Source organism: Alosa pseudoharengus, unplaced genomic scaffold (assembly GCF_046254945.1).
Source record: "Alosa pseudoharengus isolate Yale_2024_CS ecotype anadromous, Long Island Sound unplaced genomic scaffold, YU_APseudo_1.1 YU_APseudo_1.1_scf_5, whole genome shotgun sequence".
NCBI lineage: Eukaryota > Metazoa > Chordata > Actinopteri > Clupeiformes > Clupeidae > Alosa > Alosa pseudoharengus.
The window spans coordinates 18,531,910-18,544,910 of record NW_027468837.1 but is presented as its reverse complement, the minus strand read 5'-3'; the positions used below and the strand labels follow the sequence as shown (position 1 = coordinate 18,544,910).

Genomic DNA, 13,001 nt, shown 5'->3' with positions numbered 1-13,001 from the left:
GAAGATATACACTCAGGGAATGTTATAATAAAAGCAAACATGGTAAGAGTTTCAAATGCCATTTTATTTTATCCCAATCTCTGCAAATCGACAGAGACACCAGACTCCAAAAACAGTGTACAAAAACCAAACATCTATAGAAAAGTATGTTTATATTGAAATGTTCCAAAAAATTAACAAAAGAAATTGTGACGTAAAGAACAACCTTTCAAGGGACTGAATATCCAATACCAAACATACATATACAAATGTACATCTTTTCCATGTGTGGATCACCTCGTACAAAAAGTGTCAATGCAAATCGCTCTACATGTGTTTGTGGTCTACCCTTGAAGATGACAGGTCCATTTCACTTTTGATTTTCCACCCATGGCTCAATCACAATCACTATTGGGAAGGCACTTTGCAAGACCATGAAAAAAAAGACTTGGACGCCAAGACAGAAATAATGCTTCAACAGCTAAAGTATTTTAACATGAATGAAATCAGAATATTGATAAAAATTCCAGTGAATCACAAGGGACAACAGATAAAAGACAAACCCTCCACCAGACAGACCAAACATCACTGAGAATGAGTCACGGGGGTATTTTTGAGGTCCCATGACATAATTTGCATGAAGTAGGGTTGAGGGCAGCTGTAAGTAACACCAATAATGACTGAACTGAGATGGCAGTAATTGAGGGTCATAGTTGATTAAGGACATTAAGCTGATCTGTCCCCTGCAGAAAGGGATCATGGGAAAAGGGAAGTGCATAATTAGTACATGAGCATCTGTAGAGGCCAGTGAATCAAAGTTGCAGTGTAATACATTAAGGGGTGGGGCTATCCTGGAGATGTGCAGAGGTTAGTGACCTTAACAACCCCACAGGACCTTTCCCCATAAACACACACACACACACACACACACACACTTTCTTTCATGATCACTCATATACCATGTATGTAGAAATGCATACATGCAGGCAAACCCTCAAGTGCACCGCACACATACATGCAACTGGTTGTGCAATCACATACCTATCAGGTCCTGAATCAGGGTGCAGAAATGAGTGTGTGATTGCTTGACAACCGTGTGCACTGCGTCTAAAACCAGAGTCAAAATCACATACTTTCCATCCAAGCCAACAAGAGCAATACAACTTTCCCCGCTTATGTAGATGTCTCCATTATTAAGCTTAGTCAGTTATATACATTTCATATATTTATATATATTTGTATGTGTGTGTTATATACACATGATTGAATCACAAAAAAGTAAAAGTATAAATTAAGAGGGAATGCTTGAAACTTCACTGAGTAAACACAATTCTCTGAAAAAAAAAAAGATTTCAAAGCATAAATGTACAAAAGCCCTCTGGCTGATTTACATTCCGAGGGTAGACGTATGTACTACCAGGGACCACCAGACATACACTCACAAATACAAGCACGCTCTCAAACACAGTTACACAGTTCTCACACAGCCCTCATGTCATGTAGCATAACTTAGATAATAATGAACAGCACATAAATGTTTGTAACAACTCAATATATATACTTTTTCTTGCAAACTACAAAGACCTAGGGACAAAATAATCAATAACTTAATAAAATAGACTCTACTTTTCTTGCCAAAAATCTTTTAGTCAAACCTGAAATTGGTCCCTGTTGGATATCTAGAACTAATCTTATGAATAGTGTGACATTCAAACACACAGAGTCATAATGTTGTGGTATCAAAAGCAAAACAAAATCATACACAGCCAACATTGTGTTGTGGTCAGGAATTATGGTTCGTCCACAGAGCCCACTGGACTGTTCACCTCTGGGCCAAGCCATAGTCTCCGGTGGGACGTGTGAATTATCTTAGAGCACTTTGCCAAGAACCACCATTATCATCATGTTTCCACCACAATCCAACAGCAGGCTGACCTAGACAACGCCAGGGGGGTATTCCAAGTATGTGGTTTAGTGACAAACCTCGGTAAGTTAACTCAGAGTAAGGGGTAAACCTCCTAATAGAAGAACTATATGTATACAATGCCATAGGGCTCTTGTTGTAGGAGGTTTACCACTTACTCTGAGTTAACTTACCCAGGTTTGTCACTAAACCACATACTTGGAATACCCCCCAGAAGAACATCAAAGTTCATCAACAACCTCCGAGCATCAGCATTCAGCATCAGTGACCTCTCTGACCTCTAGCACTCAAGGGTCAGTGAGCAAAGCAAGGGGAGTGGGGGAGATGAGGGCGGGAGCAAATCTGAAGCCTTTGTGGAGCTCCTCGAAGCTCCATGTCATACCTTAACGCGCACACCGCATCAACTCCACAAGCCCAAAACAATAATAATAATAATAATAGAAAAACTCACATAGCACATTTTCATTGCTATGCATATCACAAGACACTTACATGTACAATGAGAGTAAAGTGTTCAACCTGCCAGTGGGGCTCGGACACACCCGTTTAGCTGCTTTAGATAAGGAAAATAGAAGAATGCATATATGTACACTTCCATCCTACTCTGCTCTGAAAGGGTAGAAAATATTCAATGGCATCATGGAACACTGCGAGCGAGGTACAAGCGGCACTGAGGAGAGGAGAGGGGCAAGGCGACCATTGACCTTTGACATCGGGGCCTTTTGTCCTGCGCGTCTCACTTGCCTCCGGTCAGCCCACTGCCGCTCCCCTCGGAGTCCACCAGGGAGGACGCAAAGGCCGACTGCACGATCTGGAAGCCGAAGGACTCGAGCAGAGACATGTTCTGCTGGGGGGAGAAGGGAGAGCCGAGGGACGGGGAGGACAGGTCGCCTAGGCCCTTCCCTGCCCCGACCACCCCGTGGACCCGCTGCAGGTGCTTGTTGAGGTAGGACTTGGTGCGGAAGGCCTGGCCACACTCGCTGCACGGGTGCTTCCTGTCGGAGTCCGGGCCCTTGGCTTTGGAGCCCGCGCCCGCCGTGGATGGAGTCTCAGGGGTCCCGCTGCCTGCCCCGTTACAGTTGAGCCCGACTGCGTCCTCCTTGTGCGGTGACTTGAGCTCGGATCCATTGGAGAGCTCAGTGAAGGACGTGTCGGAGCCCTCCGAGTCCTGGTGGGGGCATTTCCCAGTGTTCTCTTGCCCGTCTGGGGAAACAGAGAAGGGGTGGGGGTGGGAGTGTTGGTGAGGTTTGGTGGATGGTGCAGAAAGAAGTGGGGGTTTGAAAGAGGGGAAACTCAGATGAGGCATATGGGAAGAGTAATTAATCAACATAGGCCTAAAAGTCCCCAGTCTGCCCACTGTGACAGACAGACTGAAGGAGATTTGAGCACTTTCAACAGCAGGCCAGTTCTCTACCGACCACTGTAGGCAAAGTGGGTAGCAAGTGTACAGGTGAAATGTGGGTAAAATGGGAATTTGTTTGGCTTGTGTCATTTCATTTATTAAAAAAATAAGATGCCCCGATTTTTGAAAAATTACACCGCTTACAAAAAATTACTTCAAAACAGCTCGACACTGAGGTAAGTGCCCTCCATGAAAGAAATGTATGGAGGAAGATGACCTCTATAAATTACCTCTTACAATAAATATGTTGTTTACTACACCTGCAGGATAGGTACTTATTAATGTCTAATAAGGCTACAATTACAAAGGTACATAATTCAATGATATTTTGCATTTTGGAACAACAAAGAACAAAAAGAGCTGTATAAAGGACCTCTGCAAAAAAATGAAAGGACATGCCACAAAGCATTTTAGATGTTTGGCTATTCCTTAGGAAATAGATTTTCAAAACAAACACAAAACCCAAAATTTCACATTGTCCAAATTCCTAACAATCTATAAATATTATCCTTTGCATTTGCCAAAGGTAATGTGAACATATTTACAAACACTTATTTTGAGGCAAAATGTACAATAATAAATATAGATCATTAAAAGCCATCTAGATTTCAAAAACCAGAATCATCCCCCAAAAAAACACAATCTCTGGCCTTAGAGAATTGCAGTGTCCTTTGAGTAAAGTTTATGAGGGACAACCAATTCGCATTGCAGTCATCTCAACAGTGCTTGAGGTTCTAGGTGCCATCATTGGTGTAGCAGAGGACAGGACACTGGAAAGCTCAAAAGCACCAGATCAGAGCTGAGAGGCAGTTTGTCATGATTATCGGGATCTCACGCACCACATGTCTCTCCTGCGGGTCTCCTCTGCCCATCCCCCACCCCGTCTACCGGGCCCGTACTGACCTGCCACTGGCCCGTGGAGGCCCGGGAAGCCTGGACCCCCAGTAGAGCGGCACTCCCAGATATAGGGAGCCCCGCCGGGCTTGCCCAGAAATAGCTCGGGCTGCAGACTCAGGGCGGGGGGACCAGGCTGGGGGAGCACGGGGTGTCCGGCGAGCCCACGGAAACACCCGCCCTCTGGCTCGGAGAAGGTAACCAGCAGCCGGCGACTGCTGCAAAGGTCTACACACCGACACCGTCCCAGTCCAGACGGAGCAGGAGGGGTGGAGGGGAGACATCAGAGAGGCCAGGGAAACCAAAATCACACACCCCAAAAAAAAAAGAAAATAAAAAACACGCAGGCGACTGTACAAACCAGTTCAAAGTAGCGGTCATAAGTGACACAGAAGTTTAACAGATGTGCATGCCCCATAAGGGAAGGTTGCTAAAGTTTAACGAGCAGTACGTGGCCCATGGCCTACTCACTGTAGTCGAAAATCGGTCTAAGAGAAAGATACAGTTTCAGAAAATGAATCTTTTTCCCCATATTATTTGCCAAAAGCCAGCAGACTCTCTGTTGGAATTCATTTTGTGTTTCTTCCACAAACAGCACCATACTGTCCCAACACCTCAGCAGAACAGCCATCTTTAATATCTTTATCTCCATCTTTTCCCCTCGTAACTCAAACATCTACCACATCCTGCCCCTCCTACATCACCCAATCCAGTTTTCAATTAATTTCATCTGATCTTTACAAAGCCTGCATTACGTAAGTGTAATTATTAGCGCCATATCTTTTCATAATACCATACTAATTCATTTAGGCTAATACCTTGTTTAGCGGTTTCTCTCTCTCTGAAATAAACCAATAACACTTTCATAGCTAACGTTAGGCCATCGATTTATGCTACCCTATTACCATAATTTGAGACAAAAATGTTTTAACGAGACCTGTAAGATTTTAACCAGAGCTCAGACAACGTTTGCTTCCCCCCAGATAAAATACACTCTAGAGAATGCAGTTGGTTCCCAACAATGGGCTGCTGGTTTCCATGGCAATAATAATTTGAAAAAGGTCCATTGTACCCACATGGGAAAAAAAAACTGCACAGAAAGAGACAGATACATTTTGGACATGCAGACAGCATCATGATGTCCAGAGTGATGGAAATGAAGAGAAGCATCCCGGCCATGCCATCTTATACACCTACACAGGAGACGGTGGGGAGTGCCAGCAACGCATACAACATCCTGGGACAGAGGCATTGTGCCATTATAAAGGAGAGGGCCTCACATGCAGTAAACCTAAAGACTGGTAGAGGTACTCAGTATGTCCATCAGGTGTCTGTGGACATTTATTGTCTTTTTTCACTGTCTAGTCTTGATAAAAAAAATAGAACTTGAACAGTAAGGTATTTGTTTTACTTGAACAGAATATTACACTGAGATGACTGAAGAGACAAAAGATCAGCACCAAAGTCTTTTCACTTACGGTTTATAATTTGACCAATTAGATTTTCTTTTTTCCAAAATATATTACGACCAGAACATTTCAGCCATTCCATAGTAGGGAACTCTAAGCAGTACAATGCCTAGGAATAAAATTCCCAGGATATGATGCTTAAAATGCTAACAATTACCAGTACACCAACCATATCCCTAGAAAGCAGCAGTACCCCCAGAGGTAACATTAACTTAGACTATTGTCTAACCAGAGCAGACCACAGATGACGGCAGCTTCCTAAAAGTGACAGTTACGAGCGATGGGTCATGAGGGGTCAACAAGATAGATGAAGCGCTGGTCCCAACCCCACCGCACCCCACCCCACCGGTCCCCATTTGAAGCAACAGGCAAAGCAGCAACAGCAGGGCGAGGGGGCACAGAGAGCAAGCGGGTGACAGCACAGAGACATGAGTGCCTGGGGATACGGGCGGACGGCTGGGGAGACGGGTGGTTAAGAAGGACGCCCCGCTTGCCTTCCACTGCGCACTGGCGTCCCGTGTAGTAGGGCAGCGTGGCGTGGTGGGCTGGCAGCTCGGCGTGGGGCTCGGGGAAGGCGTGCGTGGGGGTGGGCCCCGCCGGAGGTGCCGAGCCATGGTGCGTTTTTATGTGCACCTTAAGGTAGGAGGCGGTGGAAAAACCTGAGGCCAGGAGAAGAACACAGCAGAACACACCGGCACAGTTGCATACGAGTGTGAGCATTGGGTGTGTGTTACTGGACTACACACATTTCTAATGTATTCCAATAGCCAATGCGGCCATTTACAAAATCAGCTGTTTCGTTATTGCCTTCACCAAACACACATCAGCACTCAACACACACATACATACCATACCAGGTAAGGCAAAATGTAGGGCTGGGACAACGCGCCGACGTAATCGATGACGCACTTTTTACTCACACAGAGCCTTTTCTCGCCCCGCCCCGCCCGCTCTCTCTCGTAACGAGCCCGGTGCTCCTCCTCATAGACGCTCCTCCTCTGCATGTGCATTTAACAAAATATTCACGATTGTTGTTGCCACATAGAAGCACTGCATAGAACACAGTGGGCTAAATTGCTATTAAATCTGCTTAGCATCGTGACCATGCTGCGCTTGTTCAAAACGGCTGCATTAAAGTTAAAGTAAACTCTGCAACATTGTACATTGAGGAGACTAAACTAAGTTAAGTTACAGTATGCAATCAAGCAGTATCTCAGAGCTAACGTTAGAATACTGTTTGGATGTCAAGTTTAGCATGCTTACTTGCAGCTGCTTGTATTCGTTATTCATGCAGGGCTCATTTTATTGACTCTGAATGTTTGCAAAATCCCGATGTAAATGGAAAAGTGTTTTCCAAGACTCAAAAGTGCTTGTCCAAAGGAGAAGTACGAACCGTTATTTGAACTAACTACGTTATGAATTGCATCCACACATCAGCAGCCTTTTAACTGTGTTAATGTTAATTGCAAGGATTCCCACACGAACGTCTTAAAACGACAGGCACTCAATTAGACATAGGCCTACACTACTGAACTTTATTGAATGCTACCTCTGACAAAGAATGCATTACTTTGCACTTGTATAGTCTTTTATTTTGGAATCTTAAGAGCAATAAACATATATTGCAATGTTAAAGAATTCATGTTTTTTCATTCAGATATGTAAATAAACATGTATAAGTTGCTATTAGTGAATTAATGGGGAGATCGAAATCGAATCGGACTGAAAAAATGAATCGTTAGATTAATCGATGCATCGAAAAAATAATCGCTAGATTAATCATTTAAAAAATAATCGTTTATCCCAGCCCTAGCAAAATGTGCATCACACTTTATCAACTGTAAACTGTTCTGTTAAATTACATACAGATACAAAATGTATGTTTTTGTTGTTTTTTTTGTGAAAAACCACGAAAAGGAAAAAGTGGCTATGCAACCCCAGAGGCTATATAGGCTAGAGGTACTTTCTTCAGCGGATGGTCAGACAGCTTTGGCTTTTCACCAATCAGAAGCTTGGAGAAGCTGAAAGTAAAGGGCATCCCTTCATAGTATCAGTTCAAACAGGCCGGCTGGGAGGGAGGGGATGGAGGGCGGGGGGTTGTTTTCAAACGCCTTCTTTTCTCAGCTTGACAGACATGTTGTTCTGTACAGGAGTGAGCACAGCAGTGGTTCTAGAGCTTCTATCCTAGACAGAAATAACCAATCTAAATAATCAACTGAATGTATTCAAGCACAGACAAGACAAGGATTTCATCAGTACTCATATTTTCATGAATACTGTCTGCTGGTTCACACACTCTCCCATCATTACTTTCTGAATGAATAAGGCTCTATGCCTTTTACGCTTTCCATATATTAATATTGGACTGCAGCTATGCAGTAATGACCAAATCACAGTCACACTGATATTCATTTCTTTTTGTGTATTATCAGTGAATAGGCCAAGCATGTACCATGTCTACAGCTCTGTCATCATGTGGTCTCTGCATTAGAAAAGGATGTGGATGGTGGAAGATAAATAGTCATAAACTGTGGATTGCATTGACAGAGAATTTAGTGCAAGTGCTACCTTCCTCTTCTTACGTTCGTCCGGACGCCTAAAAATATTTGACCACACTGTAAATCGCTTAGTGATGTATGCCACTGACACCATTTCCAAATTTACAAAAAATGTCATGAAAAAAAAGACCTAACCTACTATTTTACATGAAAACCATGTAAAAAAAGCCCATCATGAATCTACTAAATTCACATCTACTAAATTTATCAACCAGCATATGAAATCCCCATCAGTAAGAGTATTTTGTGCCCATAATAGCTCACTTCAGAATTATTATCTGTATAACCGAAATCTGACCCAAGGTTTCTGACAATTCCACTACAGTGCACTCCCATGAGAACACTGAGGTGCTGATAACAACAGATAATGAACCAGCATAGAGCAGAAATAAGGCATTCCTGGGAAATGTCATCACAAGATCCCAGAGTAAAAATAATGGGCCTTGTTTGGATATTTGCATTGCCATCGCTAACCCATCTTCACACGGGTAGCTATAAATACATCTGAATTCTCTTAAACGTGCTCTCTCTTACAGGATGTGAGATACCATCTGTAAACTTCGCACCTTTCCCTTGAATAGAAGACAGTTGATGAAGTGCTGTGAGACTAAATCCACTTGCACAGAGAGCACTGTGTGTATTGTGACTTGACTGACTGATTTTTGAAAAGCTACAAAGCTTCTATGATACCATCTGAATCGATAGGTTTATTGATTTCGTTGGCCTGTCCATCATGTTCACATGATGTTACAAAACTGAGACATGTTGCGATGTCTCACAACTTCAAATGTATATTGTACTCAAAATCACACATTTGAAGCACATATTTTTGTTCCTTAATGTAGGGCACATACATTCCATAGTTAATATTTGCTATTAATATAAGTATCTTCTATCCTCTTTTTTTTTTTGCTTTAAGGCAGATGCAGATTGACCTCCACCGTAGTGTAGCTGCCAGCATGTTCTAAATCCACGTTGTGTCTGCGTTCAGGTACAGATCTTTTCAGCTTAATTTAAAAGTCACAAGTACATTGGGGGAAGCAATTCAAGCAGAGATGAAGTAAGTGTGAAAAAACTGTGTCAGTTGTCAGTATGTCAGTTCAGTTGTGTGAGTCGGCAGCCCTGCATGAGTTTATTTGTATCCATGAGTAGCTCCACAATACCTTAGTTTCTTTTTATCATAGCATACACATGATTTGAATGCAGCTTGCGTGCCGCAGACAAATTGAAGTTAGTTGAATTGGCATTTGTATTTTGTACACCATTAGGAGGGGCTATGTCCCTGAATGTGCTTAAGAGTGAGAATTCACCTCGCATCTGGGGCATCCTCTCAACCTGTTATTTATGGTGCAGAAGGCTGCCATTGGGAGTGACTGTATGCAAGGGACATTCCTGAATCCATGTGTTCTCACTTTTGTTGTAGGTGGTGAGTAATTCTGTGTAGAATCATCAAAAAGGTGCATGAGGAGAGTTCCTACCTTTGTTGCAGATAGAGCAGAAGTTGTGGGGACCCTCGCTGTGTTTCTTCAGGTGGTCAGTCATGTAGGCAGCCCTCAGGTATTTGCCACACACCTGGCAGGGAATCTTGTCCTCATGGCATGCCAGGTGAGATCTCAGGCGGTCCCGTGTGGCAAATGAAGCATTACAGATCTACATAGCCGTAACACACACACACACACACACACATACACAAAGTCATTCAAAACGGATAATTAGCCCATTACAAGGCTTTGTATGTTTGATCGATCACCTTAAGACTAGCTAATAATAACTACCAGCTTGAACATGTAAGCACCTGTTACTTCTATACTCTTTGCTGAGGGTTTAAGAAACTAATCTTATATACAGGGTTTGCCTGTTATGAACTGAGACACCTTTTACTTTTATATTTACAATTACAACTTAGCAGACACTTTTATCCAAAGCAACTTGTTAATATTACCAGGGCCATTACCCCCACAGCAACTCAGGGTTCAACAAGGGCACAACAATGGAAGCTGGGAATTGAACCCACACCTTTTCAGGCTACTGCATGCTAACCCAGCTCCATGCTACCCCCCGCCGTACCACACTACCACCGCTGCATGAATGAGTCAGCATGACCTTGGCTTGAGAACAACAACAGAAGCCAGTAGTGGAGTGATAATTGGAACAATTCCCAGTTGGCCAATAATGTGTTGAGGCCGAACTGATTACTGTGAACTTAAAAAGTCATTATATCCCTGTTTTGTTAAGTTCTTTGCTGCTCCCTCCAGCAGCCAGGACTGTGCAATCATAGCCCTTCTCTCTAAATCCCCACAGCCCCTCTCCTCAACCCTGGTAATAACATGGTAACAATAACAATGGCCTGACACAGAGGTATGAAATGGGTGCAGACTACTGAGGATTTTAGATTAGCTGTGATATGTTTAAATGGATTTCACTCCGAAAATAGTAATCAGACCAGGTTGGGTCATACTCCCATCAATACCCCTGGAAATCTCCCGGTAATATTTAGTGTCAAACTCCAGCCCTGAAAGAAGCCTACTCACCTGGCACTTATGGGGTCGCTCTGTGGTGTGCACCTGCTTGATGTGTCCATTCAGGTGGTCAGGCCTAAAGGTTTCAGGGGAAGGTGTCAAATAATTAATTTATTTGAGTCAAGTCCACAAACTCACACCCAGACAACAGCATAAGCATATCCTACATTATACAAAAATGCAGCAACACAAGTCATAATAGCAATATAACCATACCAGCATGGCAGTCTCTATTGAACCTGAATACTTGGAAATAAAGAATTCTGGAAATAAAGTATTACCTACCTTACAAAAATGCTCAGTCATTCCATTCCATAACACCAAAACCAGCATACCATGAAGACTTAACAGTACTAAGAAGTCTGACTGATGGAAGGCTAGTTCACTCACCTTGAGAAACCTTTTCCGCAGCTCTGGCAGACGTACGGTTTACCCACCGAACCATCATGAGAACGAACGTGGTATGACATTCTGTCTTTCCGTTTGAAGCGCAGGCCACACACAGGGCAGGCGTATGGCTTTTCGCCGGAATGAGAGAGTTTGTGTCTGTTCAGGTGATAAACATCACGGAAAACCTTCCCACAAATTTCACAACCAACATGACGTCGTGTTCTCTCGCGTTTACGGCTGTTGTCGACGGTGCTGTGAGTTGGGACACCATTCTCCATCATCCCCCCATGCGAGTGTGCTATCAAGGTAGGACCATCCTCAAGACCTAAACCGTCCCTTTCGCTCACTCCACCGCTAGTCGCTCCCGCTCCATGCTGCGCTTCATGACTCTTCAGGAGGTCAACTTCCGTAAATATCTTCCCACATATTCCACAAGAAAACATGTCAATTTCCTTGGTGGTGTTGTTATTGAAATGTATGGGTTCGACAGTAGTCACTTTCTTCGGCCGTCCTCTACCACGTTTGCTGCTAGGGGACCCTCCAGGGAAGTTGGTCTCCGTGATCTCCGACGGAGACACGGGTAGCCTGTCGACGGGTTGTAAAACCGGCATACCGCACTGGGAGCTAACACCTGACATAACTGTATCACCACCATGAGCATCGGCAGCTGTGTGTTGTTGCCCGTTGTTTGGATATACAGCGCCATTGGTCACTACTCCATTGCCATTTGACATATTAACGGGCACAGAGAAAGACGGATCCGCGTTCCCTGATGTCCTGAAAAAGCTGACGTCCCCTCCACGAGATTGAGGGACAAGGATCTGCACATTGGATTGTTTGATCACCTCCTGACAGATCTCGATGACAGACCTCATTAACAAAAACTTAGCCGCTGTCATCAGCTCGGGGAAACATTCCAGACGGACCACGATCTTAGAGGTATATGCAAAGTCCAAGATGTCTTTAAAAACTTTGGGACTGATTGTATGCATCTCCAGCTCTTTAGCTTCGCCGTCGCCTTCCGTCTGACAACTGAATACAGACTCGAAATACTCGCTGCACGCCGCCAACACCGCCTTGTGGGCAGGGAAGCTCTCCTCTCCTACACGCAAGATCACATCGCAGAACCTGCCTCCATCTTTTCTCTGTGTGTTAAGGTTGTGTAGCATCTCGGCGCTATGCTTGCTCACCTGGTATGTGTAAGAAGAATTCCACGACTGTTCAGTTATTCGCTCCATGTCGTCTTTATATGCCAACGACATGTGTTAGCAAACGACACTGGACTAAGAAATCCGAAAATCTAAGAGAGCTTAGTACAAAGGGTTTAAGTAAATAAAAATAATCAACGACGACCACCCCTCTTCGTCTTTTTAGCATCTAACATGTTAGCAGAGGGAAAAAATGGCAGCCCCCCAGCTTCCTGTGAACTTTGACCTTTTTTTTCAAAGAGGGGAGGGTGGACTGTATTTGACGTTTTCTTACCGCGAGCAATGAATGAGACGCTCTTTATTCGTTCATAACTTGGAAGTCCACGAGCAGTCACTCCAACTTTCGATTAATCGGTTTCTCATATGAAGTTCCAAAACTTGTTTTAAAGCGGTATTTATCTTCCTGGTTCTTCAGCTTTCGGTGAATTCACATCCTTGTTTTCCTCTTAGCCCCCTCCCCTTACAATTTCCCTTCCCCCCACGCTGCCAGACGGACGGACGCACTGCCTCGGGTGCTTTGTATTCTCTTGGACGTTCCGCTAAGTGGGATTAAAATTGATTGCATTAAGGATATTACCAGAATCGAAATAATAAAAACTGCCAAGTTGTTGCTACATTACATGAAATTGGCATACAAAGGTGGAAAGGATCCCACGTG

The 13,001-nt window shown here is 43.8% G+C and overlaps 1 protein-coding gene across 2 annotated transcripts; it reads right to left on the bottom strand.

Annotated features, from left to right (window-relative positions):
• Positions 1-43: 43 nt before the first annotated feature.
• On the bottom strand, positions 44-12,875 carry patz1 (POZ/BTB and AT hook containing zinc finger 1). Of its 2 annotated transcripts, XM_076267457.1 has the most exons (6): positions 11,136-12,875; positions 10,758-10,821; positions 9,705-9,876; positions 6,163-6,327; positions 4,209-4,427; positions 44-3,106 (listed from the first exon to the last, which is right to left on the bottom strand). In XM_076267457.1, exons 1-6 carry the CDS (start codon positions 12,395-12,397, stop codon positions 2,640-2,642), a joined length of 2,349 nt encoding a protein of 782 aa, XP_076123572.1. In that variant the 5' UTR covers positions 12,398-12,875; the 3' UTR covers positions 44-2,639. The 2 variants fall into 2 exon arrangements, with proteins under 2 accessions (XP_076123572.1, XP_076123571.1); XM_076267456.1 differs by lacking the exons at positions 4,209-4,427; positions 6,163-6,327 and having other exon boundaries at positions 11,136-12,867.
• Positions 12,876-13,001: the final 126 nt, after the last annotated feature.